The 18,324-nt window shown below is 40.5% G+C and overlaps 4 protein-coding genes across 4 annotated transcripts; 1 reads left to right on the forward strand and 3 right to left on the reverse strand.

Annotated features, from left to right (window-relative positions):
* Positions 1-2,620: 2,620 nt before the first annotated feature.
* EAE97_005961 (uncharacterized protein) lies at positions 2,621-3,571 on the reverse strand (the record flags this gene model as incomplete). Its single annotated transcript, XM_038876474.1, has 1 exon — positions 2,621-3,571. The coding sequence occupies one exon, from the start codon at positions 3,569-3,571 to the stop codon at positions 2,621-2,623; it is 951 nt and encodes a 316-aa protein (XP_038732950.1).
* Positions 3,572-7,038: 3,467 nt separating this feature from the next.
* On the forward strand, positions 7,039-8,028 carry EAE97_005962 (uncharacterized protein; the record flags this gene model as incomplete). Its single annotated transcript, XM_038876475.1, has 2 exons — positions 7,039-7,358; positions 7,443-8,028. The coding sequence occupies 2 exons, from the start codon at positions 7,039-7,041 to the stop codon at positions 8,026-8,028; spliced, it is 906 nt and encodes a 301-aa protein (XP_038732951.1).
* A 2,089-nt stretch (positions 8,029-10,117) lies between these two features.
* EAE97_005963 (uncharacterized protein) lies at positions 10,118-13,313 on the reverse strand (the record flags this gene model as incomplete). The annotated part of the gene is made up of 4 exons (XM_038876476.1): positions 10,118-12,950; positions 12,998-13,117; positions 13,189-13,228; positions 13,280-13,313. The coding sequence occupies 4 exons, from the start codon at positions 13,311-13,313 to the stop codon at positions 10,118-10,120; spliced, it is 3,027 nt and encodes a 1,008-aa protein (XP_038732952.1).
* Positions 13,314-14,345: 1,032 nt separating this feature from the next.
* On the reverse strand, positions 14,346-17,554 carry EAE97_005964 (uncharacterized protein; the record flags this gene model as incomplete). Its single annotated transcript, XM_038876477.1, has 4 exons — positions 14,346-15,112; positions 15,161-16,250; positions 16,299-17,012; positions 17,117-17,554. 4 exons carry the CDS (start codon positions 17,552-17,554, stop codon positions 14,346-14,348), a joined length of 3,009 nt encoding a protein of 1,002 aa, XP_038732953.1.
* Positions 17,555-18,324: the final 770 nt, after the last annotated feature.

An 18,324-nucleotide genomic window follows, 5' to 3' on the forward strand; every position in this document is an offset into this window, starting at 1 on the left:
GAATGGTGTTCTGTGCGAGCTTGAGTCTGGACTGAAGCTCCAGACATTTGTCTCCCGGAGTTTCTCTTATCTCCATTCGCCTTTCTTCTGGGATCCGGTCGTCGAAGAGGCGCCTGAGGTCCGGGGGTTTTTTTTCGAGGTTTCTTTCGTGTCACGAGGTACTTTCCGTTCATTGCTCGACGGGGCTGCTTTTTTGTCTGCTCTTCTAGGTATCTTGTGTTTAGCGGGTCTGTTTTCTAAGGATTGACCCCAATCAGTGTATGCAGCGTCTATACGACGAAAACATTCATCGCACATCGTATTGGTGAGAGGGATCGCTTGGCCGCATTCAGCTTCGCGTTAGCCTATCCATTGTTTGCAATATTTGGAATCTGAGCTAGACATGTTGCTATGGTAAGGATATTAGCGTTATTTGTTATAATCGTGTTCCAAAATCTACGATCCTACCTAGATCAGCTTGCAAGGGGATACTTTAGTTTTTTTGAAAGATTAAACGAATGAAAAATGAGGGAGGGCAAGTGTTTTCTTTGATATTATGAGGAGCTTGGAATATTGAGAAAGGTCTCGAGAATTGTCGTTTAAGATTCTGGGGTTAAAAAAAAGTAAAAAGGAAGACTGCGTGCTACTCGAGCATTGATATGGTGTCAAGACCTGTACGCGTGACTGCATGTTTATTCAAGTGATGAGTACAAAACTGAATCTGACTTAGTATGAGTTGTAAGTGGAAAAATTCTAACAGTGTCATGACTTTTCAAATCTAATATTACTTATTGGGTCACGAAGCCATAGAATCGATAAAATCGATCGATCTTTCGCATTTGCCATTGTCAAGGAAATTCTTGAAAATATTTTTTCACATCATTAACTGTGCAGGATTCATACTCTCAGGGTTATACCGACTTTGTTCTACGCGCCATTAATGACTTCTAGTGCCTCCCAGTGACTCTAAAATACTATTTCCATTTTGCATACTGGTATGTTTGCCATGATGAAAGTTGTCATGAACAAATTGATCCGTTTCGAGTGAAAGTTTACTCAAAACTGTATACCAAAATCATGGTACACATGGAAAGAGCGTAAACGTGGACGGATATAATTTCATTTCTAAACTACAACGCAATCAAGACAGACAGCTCTTGTATTCCGTGTTGAACCTATCACCTAATTCCATAAAGAATGAATATCAATATCTCCAACCCAAATACCACTCACTATATGTGACCAAAGAAATAGCAGAATAAGATCCCCGAGTTTCTAGGAACGTCTAAAAGTTTAGACTTGGAAAAACCAGTGCGCGATTCTACTCCCACCTTCGAAGGAAAACAGCAATGAAAAAGAAAAGAGAATTCCAATACTATCAGTGCCTTGCGGCCACATCAAAACCCTTATACACTCAATCCCCCCCCAAGAAACCTTGAACGAAGGCCAATAAATTTCGACGCCAAACCATAACATCTATCTATCCCCGGAAGAAACACAAGATCGCTCCAAAACTATAAAAATCGTGTTATAGCCCCTGCATTCTATCAATATAAAGTTTTGAAAAGGACTATCGAGGGAAATATGTACCTACCAAGTGATCAATTCTGATTCCTTTGAAACAATTTAGGATGTCCTTCAAGAAATATAGTTTTTGGTAGGCCTGGCTCTGGACGATTAATCCATGTTTGTTCTTGGGGTATGTTCCAATATTTGTCATTGTCCCTGTTCTCACCACAATATTATCTTCAATTGGAATTGTGCAGTAGCACTGAAGTCACATATTGGGAGGATTGAAGTATCGTGGGTCCGAAGAAGAAAAGGTGCACTTGATAAGTTGTGGGCAATGTCCCTCGGTTATTGTACGCTTAGGCTGTCGGCACGGCTTTGAAGAGGGCTTCATTAAATGACGATGCTTACGCAGTTTATTAGCTTGTCGTTGTACTTGTTGTGTCGGATGATCTTTATTTATGAGTTTAGAAGGTGGCACTTCAAGTCTGCTTGATTGAGGATCAGAAACTTGAGGTGCAGTTGAATTGACGCTCTATTGTTGCATCTGAAGCTGTGCTTGTTATGGAGAAGCATCCAATGATGAATGAATTCAGTTTGATTAACGTCGTCTTGAGTCTATAGCTGGCTGCTGATATTTCTGTGGCTGAGCCCAACCGGTGTGTGGAGCTGGACACCTAGTTCAATCTTTCACAAATCTGGAGAGATAATGCATCCAGAGGAATATAAAAAGTCCAACGCGAATATTAATTAAGTCCCACAATTTAAGTGGTTCGGATCAGTATAACTCTCTATGAACGGCACATACATCCCGATATTATCCATCCAAACTGAAGGCCTCCACCCCGATTTCATGAAACAGAAGCGAGTTTGAGCAACAGATAAGATCACAGTATTAAATTCCCCAAAACTCAATAACGTCATCGCCACACACCCAAGCGGTGAAACAAAAAGAAACAAGATCTGCCATATCCCTTCCACAAATACAAAGGTCGTCGGTCCAAATTCTAAGTCGCACAATCAACCCTACCTTGAGAAAAAATAGAGAAAAAAAGAGAAAAAAATGATACAGGTCTTATATCTTATCTCCTCGTCCCAGAAAGCAATATAGTTGTGTCGTGTCCTTTATCGTTCATTGCCTCCTCCTTCGACGGACTCTGCGAACCCTACTCTGGTTACCTCTGTGGCTGCCGGATACTCTCTGACTATCTCCAGCTACTGAGTGATTTTGATCTTCAGATTGGTTGTCAGAGACATCTGTCATGTTCTCCCAGGATCGCGGTGAGCCATCAATCGCGTCAAGAAATTGGCTCGGAGTTGTTACAAGCTGGACAGAAGGGCTTGAATAACGTTGGCTGCTTGGCGCACTAACTCGTGCGTAGGCTTCTCGATTCGTGTTCTGTAGGTCTGCTGGAGTCTGGACGTTACGGGCGGGTTGCAGTTGAGTTCCTTGACTTCCGGGGGGCGGAGCCCCTTGTCCTAGCCACTCCCATACTCCTGGTTGATATTGGTGCCATCCATCTTCCAATTCACGACTAGCCGGACGTGATTGTGCATATGCGATTCCATGTCCATGTTCTACATGTCCCGATGGATCAGAATCATACGTGGGAGGAGTTTGGGCTTGGTACCCAGCGACTGAAGGGGTTTGAGCTTGGTACCCAGCGACTGAAGGAGTTTGAGCTTGATACCCAGCGACTGAAGGAGTTTGAGCTTGATATCCAGCCATAGAAGTCTGAACCGGGTATCCAGTAAATGGAGAAGCCCTTGCTAGATCTGAATCGAAGGGAACGTACTGTTCTCTGGGTACAAACCGTCCATCTTTGGAATATCCAGCTTCTGTTGCATAATCGTTACCTTCTACCCAGACACCCGCAGGAGGACTTTCTGTAGTAGTGTATATCATTGGAGGACTGTTCTCTTGGTAAAGTTGGCTTGCCAGTTCATTGGATGGCGAGTATGCCTGCATTTCATCTGCTTCTCCCGGTCTATCTCTTATCACATATGGTACTATTTCCTCCACCAACCAACGGTCATACTCTTGAAGGTTTTCTCTCTCCTGACGATTGGAATGGTTAGACATGTTGCTGTAAACCCAATCAGCACTAAATGCAACCGTATGTGAGTTTGAGAGCCGATCGTCTAACCTGAATCAATCAATAGATAATGCTATTGATATTCTCCAGTTTGTGTAAAGGTAAAGTTGCAATGGGAATCTGTCTCCGAGACCTTGGTCTTCAAGACCTTGAAGATTTTTTTTCTTCGAATTATCGTTGTCTTTGATATCGTTGTATGTTAGAAGAGAAAATGAGAAGAGGAGAAAGGGACAAATCCCTTGCTATTTAAGCATCAGAATGAGAGCCAAATTCCAATGCGTGGTACTCACTGTAGGAGTCATAAAGGGAAATGGGAGTGTGATAACTCATACATATTTTATGAATATTACCATTCTTTGAGAAGACTATGACTACGCCGCCGATGCATCCAAGCAAACTGATTCAATGAGCCATAACCCATCAAATGGTCACATATGCAATTATGTGAATCATAGTAGGAGAACATTCTTCATCAACTTTGTAGCGCTTGTACCCTCAATATTCATACTGCCTCTGGTTTTTCAAGCCATTATATCGTCTTAGCGACTGTGAAGAGCCTTTAAGATGTGGTATTCTGTGGTGAAGGGCATAATTGGCAAATTGATACTTTGAATAGCCTTCCTCAGATTCATAACTCCGATTTGTCAGCTTCCCCAGTACAATTATCATTAATCTGCTTCCTTAATGACACTAAGGACCACCCCTCCTTCAGATTGAAATGAAACATTTATACCCCTTCGCATCATTGTTCCTTTGATGAAGTCTCATTAATGGTTCTCAACAAAATATTACTGTCACATTTGACTCCAGACAGGGAAATGATGCCTTAATATTCATGTTCATGAGATTATTCAAGGAGAGCATGACTCCATTTTAATTGAAAATCGATTTACCTCATGCATATCTACATTACTCTTATGATTCTTCATTGTACGACAATTGTTGAGTTCATGAAAACTAAAATTGACTGAATATTCATTAGATAAACATCACGCGGTATGGATATTCTAGTCGCATGAATCATTGAACTCAAGATTTGGAGCACAAATATGTCATTTCAGTCATTGCACATTTCTTTGGTTCCGTTTGGCCAAAATTTTGGGGTTTTTTGGAGTCATAATTATCATTTTTCTTGAAGTCAAACCATTGAAGTTGTTGATGAGTGTTCAAATTCTCAATATGCCATTCATCCATCATATTCATACTTAATCATAACCGATATCCCTACATCTTGCACAACCCTGTATCTTGCACAATTTGATTTATTAAACTAAAAATTGATATTAAATTCAAATATCATTATAATGATTTTAAAACTTGTATAATAGGATCTTATATTTATCAAAAAATAATATCAGGAACTTAAAAGATTTGAAATATTCAATTAAATATTAATTGATTTTGAATAACAATATTTTAAAATATTAATAACAAAATAAAAACCTATATTAGAGTGAATTATATAATTGAAAAATGATTTTTTATATTTTTTATTATCATTATTATTAATCAAAAGTTTGAAATTTCGAAAAATATTAATAATCAAGTTTTATATCAAGTTTTAAATTTTTATATAGTTTTAAAAAAAAAGAAAAATAATTTAAAAATACTTTTTAAAATATTATGGAATATTTATTTTGAGATTTTAAAAAAACTAAATTGTTAGAGTAGATACTAGCAATGAATCAACTAGGTGAAATGTAGCACAAAGACTTTTCATTAATTCTTCTAAACTTATGAAAACTATACAATTAATTTATATGTGTGTGCGGGCTCCCTTCGGCACACGGTAGGCCCGAGGGCTTACTATCACGTGCCTAATGGAGCCCTTTAGTCCATGACCGTGACATAAATTGATATTTTGATTCAATTTATAAAAATATATTTTTATATATTAGAAAATATATAATATAATAATAATAAATAATATTAAAATAAAATATTAAAATAAAATATTAAAATAAAATATTATTTAGAAATTATAATTAATTATATTATAGAGTAATATAAATAAGAAAAAATAATAATTAAAATAATTGATTCTTATATTTCAATCGAAAAGTCTATTATAGTTCCTTTTTTAAAAGAATTTTATTTCTAAAAAAGTCTTTAAATTTTATATATTTCTAAGAATTTTATAGTTTATATTTAATTTCAAATTCATTTTATAATATTTAATACTAGTTATTAATTTTAAACTTAAATTTAATTCAAGATTTTCTTTTACAAAATATTTGAATAAAAAATCTCTATTATTAATTATATAATTTTAATTTTTAAATATTAATATTTTTAAAATAAATGATTATATATATAAGTATATAATAAAATATGGTTTTTATTATTTAATTCTCAATATTAATATATAAATAGTATATTATATAATTAAATTATATTCAGAATATTATTAATACTTGAGTTATAAAAGATTTTTGTTTTAAAACAAATTATTTATTAAAATTCTTATTATATATTAATATAATTTCGAATTGTTAATATAAAAATTAGCTTTTTTTAATTCATTATATTAAAAGATCTTCAAATTTATAGAATATATTCTAAAAACAAATTTTTATTATTTTTATTATTAAATAAATTAATATATAATAATTTCAAATTAATAGTTTTAATATCAAGATTCCTATTCAATTATTAATTACAATTATGATTTTATTATTTTATATATAGGAAATAATATTATAATATTATTATTTTAATTTTCAATAGAATTTAATGATTGGTTGATTATATATCATTTTTAGAATATTATTTTCAAAAGAAATAAAAGTGTGCAAGATGCAGGGTTGTGCAAGATGTAGGGATATCGGTTACCTGCACTGACGCATTTCTTTCTAGAAATGACTAAAAATCGTCATTCTCAATGCACATGATTCATGAAATAATCAATATTGACACATTTATTACACTCATACTACTCGAGTTCCCACTCCTAAATGTGCTTAAGTAGTCCCAGTTCACCCCTCTGCTGCACCTTATTTTCCTCATCACTCAACCACTTCAAATACCACTGTTTTGCGCATTTCTCCTCCAACACAAAAACAAAAACTTTTTGCCGAGAAAGTTTTCCGTTTCCACCTCTAATCGTCAGGATACTACATCATACATTTCACGCAGATTAAACTTCAATTTACTAAAAATCTTTTATCATATCTTCGTGGAAACGATCATAGATATCTCACCGTCGACTACGAGTTGTATATTTGCGACATCTATACAAGCAGACTACTCACATCACTTTGCGATCTTCATTTGGTATGTTCCCAGTGCTTTGAACATGCCTTTCAAGAACTGACTTACCTATAATAGAAAAATAGCGACCCCTAATCCTCATTATTATCTGTTTTCTCCTGAATATACAGATTCGACCATTTGCATAAAATGCCAACGACAGAACGATAAGCCAAATATCTGCTCATGGTGCACGTATTGTATCATGCAGCGAGAAAATCAACAATCTTCCAGTCAAGAGATTGTGGGTGGCCATCGCTCTCACCATCACACGAGGCCCGAATCAAGTTCAAATCGCAGCCGTACAAATCACAGTCGCTCTAGCTCTGGTGAAAACTCCGAATCACGCCGTAAGAGAACAAAGACATCCTCGGGTCGAACGCCAGCAAGGGAATCAGCAAACCGTGGGCAAGAACTGGGAACAAGTAGCAATGCACAGGCAAAAAGACCACGGACCAATGAGGGCAGTAGGATTGCGGATCGCGAGTCTTCTCCCGCTACCGGACATGACTCGAGAAGATATGGGTAAACTTCTGCATTCGGAGATGCCTATTTAATGAACGTGCAACCCGCAATATCCCCAAATTCATATACACAATATGATCACAGAAAAAGCACCGGACTGGTCGCTGCTCAAAAATATATTCCACCAAGAGGTCCTCAAACTACAGAAATGCAGGGAATTCAAGAGAGAATGGCTCGGACGTACGTCTCCGCTCCAAGCATACCAGCAGTTCACGATCCTTCATCACGAAATTCTGCACTAGCACCCATGTTTAACAACCCTTTCCGTTCCAGTGGAAGATTTGTTGGTTGGGGTGGTCTTCAAGAAGAACAACAGTGGCAGCAACAAGAACAACAAGATCACCAGCAGTATCTGCAGCCGAATGCGACACAACAAGGTGTAGCTATACCTGCACCTCAAACTTCGACAAGCTACTCCCAACAATCGCAGATAAAAGAAGAGGTTCGATGCACCTTTCACGACGAATATGGCTTATGGTGTGGTCGACCAAGGCTTAACAAGTCATTTTTCTGTGACATCACGGGCTCTAAAGCTCACAACGATGCTAATAGCAATCGAGATTATTACAGAGGAATGAAAATTCTTTCAGGATCGATAGGCATCTGCCCACAACGAATGGTTCCAAATTCTGCACAAAAGTCAGTATATATATGTAACATGAAAAATTAACCCAGGCAGGGAGCACTGTGGTGAGAACACGCATTGCATAGAGAACCTAAATAAGCCTCAACCAAAAACATACTGTGAGCCGACTGGGAATCAGATACAAACAGAGTATTACCCAGGCTGTCACCCGGTCCCTGGTAAAAAGCTGAATGCGCGGAGGGCTAGAGACTCTAGGGAATCGGAAAAACAAAAGTATTCTAAGAGATAGGTCTTTCGGAGAAGATTTCGAAGCTTTTCATTATTTCCTTACAAACCTTTCCTTCCATTCTCACATCCAAAAAATTCCCACTATCCCTCCCCCTTCACACACTCTTACTTCTACAATTCCTTTACAACCCAAAAGTGTTTTACTGTTATCTCATTGGCTGGATACAAATTTTTGAATTGAGGGTCGGTCGTCCTTTTCATTGCTTCTCATGTGTTACTCGTAACTCTTGTGATGAATCTTCAAGGAACATATTAGTTTGCGTCGAGTTTAAGAAATGAATTAATATTACTTTAAATTTTCTGTTTATGATGTGACTTTATTGTTGTATGCTTCTGGGGTTTGAATCATCTCGTCTTTTGATTTACAATCAATCCATCTCATCATCCGACACTTCACACCCACTCCACAATCAACCTACCTACGAATATTTAACCTTCACACCTAAGCCATCCATCCATCAATTAACCCCTCGCGCATTCCTATACTCCCTGTCCCTATCTCCCCTCGCTTATTCAGGGGCCCACCAGCCAAGCCCTTGAATCTCTGTGCGTACATAATCACGTGATTCGAAAGCATTCCCTCCCTCCTCTCCACCGATAATGGCACAGCCTTCGAACGACTTTGACATTTCTTAAAACCACGGGCATTCATTCATCTGAGAAAATGGCCAATGATTTCTGGGAGTAATAATTTTGGACGCACTGACAAGTCATTTGGAAAGACTCTATCCTTTTCAATACTGGCTCCCCACATTGCACCCATCACACCTCTCATGCTCTGGATCATGCTCTCTACCCATTCTATTTCCCTATTCCCATTCCTATCCCCACTCCCATGCCACTATCACTACAGTACTCCCTCTCTCACATTACCTCTCACTCCACCCCTTACAATCCATACGGTAACCTTTAATTTTACCCACTAAATCTCACACTGTGCACTTCAATTTTCAACCTTCAACCTTCAATTTTCTACTATACCAACCTACCAACCTACCAATCAACCATTATACCTACCTACCTATCTATTTACCAACCCTCTCCATCTACATATACACACACCTACCTCTCTCCCTCTCTCTATCTCTCTCCCCTCCCTCTCCTCTCTCTCTCCTCTTCCTCTCCTGTTCTTACTTCATCCCTTTATCCCCTCTATCTCCCTATCCCCTCAAACCCCCCTCCTTAACTCCTTTTCCATCCTTTTCCCAAACAAAAATCCCAGCTACAAACTCTAAAACAACCGACAAAAATTCCAATATACCCTGCACTCACAATCATAATCATAATCACAACCAGAGTGCAAGTCTTCAAGTCTCCAATCTAAACACAGGGAATACCCATCTTTCTCTAGTCATTTAAACTCACACATATCACATATATCAATCACATCACACTCAAACATCACAAAAACCAAAACGTATCACATCACTTCATATCAAACTACAACAGAAACCACATCACCAGCCCCCAAAAAGAATGAATTTCATAATCATATTCACATTGTTAATCTCTACAATCTCTACTACGATCTCCAACCCACTTCCTCACCATCACCACTCGTTTTCCTCTTAATCTCATCTCATCTTATCTGAATCCAACCAGTCCCCAACCCCAATTCCAATTACAAAACTCTGTAGCTGATCAATACAAAGAAAGTATTCATTTCAATCCCTCATATCTCAACACCAAACGCCCTAGCAATGCAAGGATAGAATCGCGCGCAATTCCTTGCGTCTTTGGACTATGTACGATTTTGAGCAAACGAAGGAAGTCAACTAGACCTCTAAAGCCAAACCAAACAACGCCACCCAACCCCGATGCACTGTCAAAAGGGAAATTGTACCATCATATTAACCTCAACATGATCCACCGAATCCTCATTCTCTCATCTCCAACCACCCTTTCCCATAGCACTCATAACACTTTCTCTTCCTCTCGCCTCCCTGTTCATGCTACTACCAGCAGCCCCATTAACAGCATTAACTCTCAAACTTCCACTACCTTCACGACCATGCCCATGACCTCCAGACACTGATCTACCCGAATCCGTTGCTCGTCTACTATGGCCATGTTTGATTACTGGAGCCGTTCTCGGACTCAATACACTGCTCAACCCATCCCCCTTGTCGCTCTTCACCATCCGTCTCGCATGACTAGCCGTAAACATTTGATTTTCGCTATTCGGGCTTGTTGCAAGCTGAGCCGCTGTCGGGCTTCTTGCTCTTCTGATTCTTTGACTTCCCTCGGAACTCGTATGATTATGTCCCGATCTAGAAAGACTACCATGTCTCTTGAGCGCCATACCAATCTTAACGCCATCCAATTTTCCAACTTTATAATTCTCAGTTTCGTCGCTCGAATTATTGCCAGCCGTCTCGGCAGCTTCATCTACATCGCGAAGGGGGGATCGATTTGGACTAAAACCGTTCTTGAGGATTCTCAACGGAGAATGTTCTGTATCCGAAGACGTTGGGGAGAGATTGGTAATTGTTGGAGGAGGCGGTGAAGCCGAGTGGGGCTTTTTGGACAGGAATCCTGCTTGGAATCGATTGTTCTTGGGCTTAATATCAAGGGAAGTTAGTGGAGCCGTGGGAACAGGTGATGAGCCCAGGGGGTCCGTGGAAGCCTCGCCTAGGTATGAGGGTAAAGGTGGTAGGGTAACGGTCTCTTCGACCAACGATACATCCGGAGTGGATTCAAACTTCTGGGGTGTTTTCTCGAACTCGGCCAAGGCTCCGGAATCGTCATCGTCTCGCCATCTGACACTTCGCTTGGAGGTCTTCTTCGGTGTGAAAGAAAGTCCTTTCTTACCTACTACTATCTTACGACGCCTCGGTGAGGATTTCATCGGAGATGGAATTTGTGGTGCCACTGTTAGAGAAGGCATTTTAATTGGTGATTGTGCTTCCCCATCAAAAGAGAGATTGATCTGCTTGTTGCGTTTCGGTGTACCTCGTTTGGTAGGTGCGAATTTCTCCGTGATCTTCATAGACCCATCTGGCTTTATTATTGAAGCAGCTGCTGTAGAACATGTTTCCAAAAGTTTGGAAATGGTCTTCTTGCCATGTTGCACAGCATCCTCTTCAGACATACCAATTACGTCATTAAGCGAAGACATGATCTCGAATTGGGCAGAGAGCAGCACTTGCATAACACCCGCATCAACACCCTTTTCTTGCTCCAAGACATATTGGAATGAATCTCGTGCAGCATTAGCTTTCAAGAGTTCTGTTTCTCTAGTCAGACAAGCGATATCGTTGCCATCCTCACGTCCATCAATTTCAACAAGTTGACGAACGCTGTTTTGTAAAGCAGAATCGATAGCCCGTTCCCAGTTAATTGTGTGCATTCGTTGGTGATAATGTTGTCGGCTATTTTCCAATTCGAGAAGAATACCTTGAGCCGTCTTGCGCATAGATGTCAAGTTGGGAGGCATTTCTTCATCATCCCGAGAATCACAAACGTTATCGAACGATGCGATCCAGGAGGATAGTACACTGATGCGACGTTCGATTTGTCGAAGTTTCTTCATCTGGTTGACCTTTTCTTGTCGGTCGTTTACTGAGTTTTCAAAGGCGGCACGAATACGCGCTACACCCTCACGTGTAATGGCGTCTCTCTTTTCCGCTTGCTTCCTGAATTTCACGAATGCAATGGCTTCAGCATCTTTCTGCTGAGCCTTCAATTCATTGATCATCGCCATCTGCTCATCAATCTTGACCAAGAAATCCTTGACATGGCGATTGACATTGAAAACGTTTCTGGTGACCTTGGTTTGAATATTCTTGGCTCGGTTGGCGTATCTCAAGGTATTTTGTGTTTCGTCGAAATGCGCACTGGAAGGACTGACACATACAATCATGACAGTCTTGCAGTTCCCACCGAGAGAAAACTTTAACAATCTCGTCAATTTCGAATTTCGATATGGGACGTGATTCTTCTTTCGGGGATCGCAAAGAGCATTGATACAGCTACCAAGGGCGAGAAGGGATTTGTTGATATTCGCACCTTCAATTAATCTTTCACCTCGATTTTTTGTCGCACTCGCACGTTCACTACCGGCTAAATCGATGATACTCAAAGTCGCCATTGTATGGGGTTCGTTTACTGATGCGTTTCGATCCTTTTGCGCGACATTGATTTGTAGGACTGCATGAGATCTAGAGGATGTTGCATTGGCCGCCGTGGGAGAAATGGTTCGGTATTCGTTTCCTTTGACAATCATATCCATGACTTCCTGAACGTCTTGGGGTTTGTGAGTCGATAACCCCGCGACTGACACCGCTTGATTGGCATCCTCTCTCAACATTAAACCCCCTTTACTACCCCCTGGAACCAAAAGATCGCGGATTGTCTCGTTATAAATTTCCAGATAGGATAATGTGATTTCTGTTTGTTTTTCTTCCGCTCTCTCGCTGATCTTCTCGAAGAGCTCCTGCATAGTTAAGAAAATAATACCAGGTTGTTGGGCCGTTCCTGTGATCGTGTGAGTTTTACCACAACCAGTGGCACCATATGCGAAGACTGTAGCATTATAACCATCAAGTACATTGTCTAAAAGACCTCTTGTCGTTGATTCGTAGACATCCCCTTGTGTTGTATTATCATCGAAAACCCGATCGAATGCGAATGTTTGATCTTTGACTCGTTTGCCCATGTTCGATACTACTTTCGATTGAAATCGAGTTATAGGGGCATCTTGTGGAGGGTCGAATACACTGCGAATGTCAGACCTTTAGAGTGCTATTTCTTTTGCAATACGTACAGGCATCTATCATCAATGACCTTTATGACAGGATGAATTCCTCTCCCACCAAGCTTTGGAGTAGGAGCTCCCGCCAATGAGCCCTCTCCCAGAAATGATATGCCATCATCCGTTTTTGTACTATGGAATGTAAGTATTCGATCAAGGTATAGTGCCATCGGCCTCCAGAAGTTGGGTATGTAGGTACGAACATTTGCGCGGCTTCTTGAATGGTAAAAGGTCGGACACGAACTGACAAGTATTAGCAAAGGGTCCCCCATATGATTACCATGATATCCATACCAGTGACAGAGATCGAAGACGCGCCTGACGACATCTTATCGGTGTCAATCGTGTTCCTCTTAGATGTATTGTCCTCCAGCTGAAGTCAATATAAACAGACCGCCAAAGTGAATTCAATTATACAAGATCGACTTGGATGTTAAGTAAGAATTAAAGAGTGCAATGAATGCGAAAGAAGAATCACAATACAGCTGTATCTGATTAGTATTGACTGTTAAAAACAAATACCAGGAAGGAAAGTCGTAAAGTGGTCGTATTTGTCGAATTTGATAATGTCCATATACCCATGATATGTCCATCCATATGTGTTTGGGTTTGTTCGTGAAACTTTCATTTCTCGGGAAAACATGGTTGGCCCGTCAACTCCATCCAAATGACCCACCTTCCGCATGAATTCTTAGCGCGACCCTTGAAAGACTAATGCTGTGCCTCCTCTACCGCTCCTGACGCAGCCTTCCATGCAAGGCTATCCTTAATTCATATATATGTCTTCAATCTTATTTCACTTTATTCAATCATGTGTAAGGTGGGAGATTTTGGGATCTACTTGAATATCTAGGTATCCTGGTACGCCTCAACGCCCAAGCTGATCATTCGTAAAGGGATTAGACTAAAATGAAACAAAACTACCCAGTGTGGAATCACCTGCCTCGAGCGTTCTTGGATATAGGGGCTCAAGGGAATGTGTCCGTCTGATGAATGAACCATCACAAATCACATCGCAAAATGTCACACCGTTAATTGCTCGAGATTCATTATTATTTGCTGCTATCTGGGCTTCCTCTCCGTTCACACCTCTGCACTCCTACTTCGCCCCCTCTCGTCTACATGATATAATACAGGAATCTCCAGGCAAAAGCCAATCCAAACAACCAAATCAATACTATACAATCCACCTACCTAATATGTAACCCCTTTCCAGCGCCCGATAACTCCAAGTAAGCCGACCGGCCCGTCCATTGCACCATGCTTTTCTATCTTTCCCCATCCTTGATACGCCAGTTTGCCTCATCCACCATCATAATATGCACAGAAATTTTAGCCACAAGTAGAAAATTCAAGAAGATTAACCCGTTGAACCATTCACCCCAATATCAAAAAGATTCAGCGGCCAAGTGGGCGCACCAGCGATAGCTCCCGAAACTTGACCACCCAAATGTCCTGGTTCACCAACTCCTCCACTTTGAACATCGCCCATCGATGTATTCAATTGTGTTGTGTCACCATTACTCATATCTCTTCCTCCTAATTGCATTAGAGCACTCGCCGAGTAACATTCTTGTGGCTCAAGGTTCCCTGTGACCGTAGATGTCCAATGTTGCCAGGCTTGTGTTGGCGCTGTGTTGACCTGAGTCGAATTTCTATGCCATGTATTAGGGGCGACCTGACTTGCCTGAGCAGCTAACGCAGCAATTAATGGTGCTTCTACCGAATCACTAGTCGGGGCCGAGTACCCTCCATAGCCTTGATTCTCTGGTTGCGCATATGTCAAATCAGAAGTATTAGAAGCCGATTCGAGATATGGTGAGTACTGAGTTGCAGCTGGATATGGTGTCTGTTGATGAGACATTTGTCCTTCGGAGGGGGAGTAGTTAGGTGCAGGCGCACTCCCCGTGGCAGAAGTTGGTTCATTATAATTATAATTTTGGGCAGTCACCGGGTAACCATTAGTCCCATTGGTATTCGATGTTTGCTCCGAAGATCTAACTTCTTCCTGGCCATTGTTATTCGAAGTGTAACTCTTGTCATTCTTAGCAGGCAAATTTCGACTTAATAATCCGAGTGTTCCATCGGTGACAACTTGCACAGCTTTCTTGAGCCGTGTTCCGGAACCTAGCATCAATTAGTAAACTAGTTTCAATCCAATGAGATGTCATTTACCAAGAAGTGAACCTATATCACCCATAATATCCAACCAAATGTCCATTTCCTCTCTCAATGCAGCCAAATCAGCTGATGAGGTCCCTCCACGCTTCTCCCATTGAGCAAAGAGTGTAGTAGTTAGTGCCATAACGAAGACTGAGGTATTGTACCAGGTAGTATCAAGACTCTTGTACTTCTGCAGTTGGCGAACAACTCCTAACATTTGCCGAGAAGACTCTACACAAATTCTCATACTCTCCGCATTGAAGTCTGGATCTGTGGTCATAGAAACTGATGGATGGCGAAGAAGAAGACGGAACTCTTGAGACCAGGATTGGGCATAGAGAGCAAATACTCGTCCTTCCTGTTCGTTATGTCCCAACTCCCCGTTCACAAGCTCTGGGGGTAAGTCATCTTTCCAAGCACGGATCTTTGCTTCCAATCTGTTGACAGTTGCAACATAGGTACTCGGTTGACGAGATATCGAATAGATGGTTGAATAAAGCTCCAAATAGCATGGTATAAGTTTGAAACCTTGGATTCCAATCTCATGATTACATTTTATTGGATTAGGTGGATCTATGCCCTCGCCAGGAATATAATCATCATCAATCTGTGACGGACATTCAACATCGTAATCTTCATTTCGAAGGGGCATTGGACGGCCAAGCTTGCCGCTAAGAGTAACATTGACAGCAAGGATGACCCAAAATGTTCGTCTGCGCATTTCGATGTCGAGTTCACTAAGCGTGTTCGATTCAGGTGCCCATCGTTTAATTGATCGGTGAAGACCAAGCTCAATGGCAAGAGTCATTGCCATTCTGGCAAGCACCCAACTGGCTCCCGGCTTAGGAAAGTTTCGAAGATGCAAGCAGATTAAAGCCAATGCTTGAACATCTTGTGCCGTGTGACTACATGCCAGTTGATAAAACATTCCAAGACAATAATGGTAATGCGTATTTGATTGAGAATTCAAACTTGCTTGTTGTTCCGCATCTTCCCAATTTCTGGTTGCATACTGAAAGAACATGATGGCGAAGAGCATATGAACAATGACATTCTCAGCAGTGGTGGGGCGAAAGGTAGGATCATCATACATGCGAGATAACTATATTGTCAGCCAAAGAAACTCATATCTCGACTGTAGTACACGTACCAATCTCATAAAAGTACCTCTATGGAGTAGAGGACAATACGGGTTAATAACACGAAAATACCATTCCGCATAAATGATGGCCTCTGAACGTGCTGGCAATTCAACCTTTTCAATCCTTGGATTTACATTCCAAGCCGATTGAAGAAACGACTGATATGATTTATTGTATAGTTGAGGATGGAAAATCGAAGGGTCTGGTTCATCCATGTCTGTTGAACGAAAGTCCGCAATATCAATTTCCATGCCCAAAATCGACAAAGCCGTCCCTTTGATTGCGCTCAAGTGAGAACTTCCAGGCGATACTCCGAGATAATTATCACCCATACATCCAGCGCGATACGCAGGCAATGCGCGAAACATATTAGTTTCTTGCTGCTGGCCATTGTTTGCCGTAGTTGAAGTTGGTGAGGTATAGGCTGGACCCGTCGTGTTCCATGTTGATTGCATGCCATTTGACGATTGACCATAACCATATTGTCCCGATGCTGAATCCTGATAACCATTCGCAGGTTTGATATCCGCACCGCTTTGCATTAATCGATGCTCCAATTCCTGAATTCGAAGGTGCAAGTCTCGATTCTGTTGTTCAATTCCCTCGACATAACCCCGCGATGTCGCACGACCTGTTATTCTATCTGTCGTTTTACATTCGTTATGGTTTTGAATACATGGCGAGCAACCGCCTGCCAAGCCATCGCATCTTATCTTACGAACCTATAATTAATCAATCATCATCATTAGTCAATTGAATCGACAGCTAAAGCGCGCAACACCATCGTTCATCCCATCTTTCCACTGCCCACTACCGACTAACTAACCTTACAACGGTCGCAAGCTTGACCAGTTCTCGTTGACGCCAACAACTTCTTCTTTACGGTATTTGAGAATTCTTCAGGATGTTGTTCCGATTTAATGTGCTTAGCAACCGGCGCATTTGAGCCATTTGGTTCACCTGAAGCATTTCGTTTTGGAGGCATCGTCGCAATTAATGCGCCGGAAAACGCCGTATTATGTACTGAGGTGGAAGAAGCCGTTGGACACCCAATCCGTCGGTTCTGTCGGTTCTCAATTATATTGTCCGCCGATACTTTGGAACTATTGGATTCTCCTAATACTGATCCTTGGAATTGCCATGAAGAATTGGTATAAGAATTCAATAAATCAAATTGTCGATTGAGTCGCTCTTGGTGATTAGTTTGAGTATGAGGTGAATTGAATTGCGACAATTGTACACCGAGACCACCATGAAATATCATTGTGAGCGGCGAAAGCCAATAGAAATGGATTGTGTTCTTTCTTCGTGGAGCTAATACCGATTGAGATGGAATTGGATAAGGTTTAGGCCTTGGCGTTGAGGCATCAACTTCTCCCTCATCCAAGATTCAAGTGATGAAAGAGTTCATACAATTGAGCCCAGTATCACTCATCAACCAAAGTTCAACATATGGGAGAGAGATGAAGAATAATCCTCATACATTGATGATAGGAGTAGATCAAATCCGCATAGGTAGTATTATAATGGTAAAGATAGATATGATGGCCATCTATGATGAAGGGGAATACATATGTCAAATATATTGATGAAAATTTGATAGTTGTTAAAGATAGAACATCTAGATCGACTTTGTTGGAAGAAATATGCACATGAATGCTAAGTTATTCTATTTCCAGAATAAAGAAAATGATGTGTTAAGCTTTAGGATTAAGGGACAACAAAAGCTTCTACATACGTCGTCCTAAAACGATATACTAAAAGAAGAGGAGGAATAGGAGTATATTATCCTCTCGGGAGGTTAGAATCGTAAGAATAACCTTGGAACAAGAGCTTCCTCATGCATCAATGATCAATCTAAGATTGATCTCCTTTCCCCTTTTTGTCCCAGAATTCTGGGGTTTTCCGTAGTTTTATATCTCAAATAGCCCCCTTTTATATCATTTTTGTATTCACACTAAATACACCTACCCATAGCATAGAATGACAGAAAATATTCCGAATTGCTTAGAGACGCCTCACAAAATCCTACAA

Source organism: Botrytis byssoidea (genome assembly GCF_014898295.1).
Source record: "Botrytis byssoidea strain MUCL 94 chromosome Unknown BBYS_010, whole genome shotgun sequence".
Classification (NCBI taxonomy): Eukaryota; Fungi; Ascomycota; class Leotiomycetes; order Helotiales; family Sclerotiniaceae; genus Botrytis; species Botrytis byssoidea.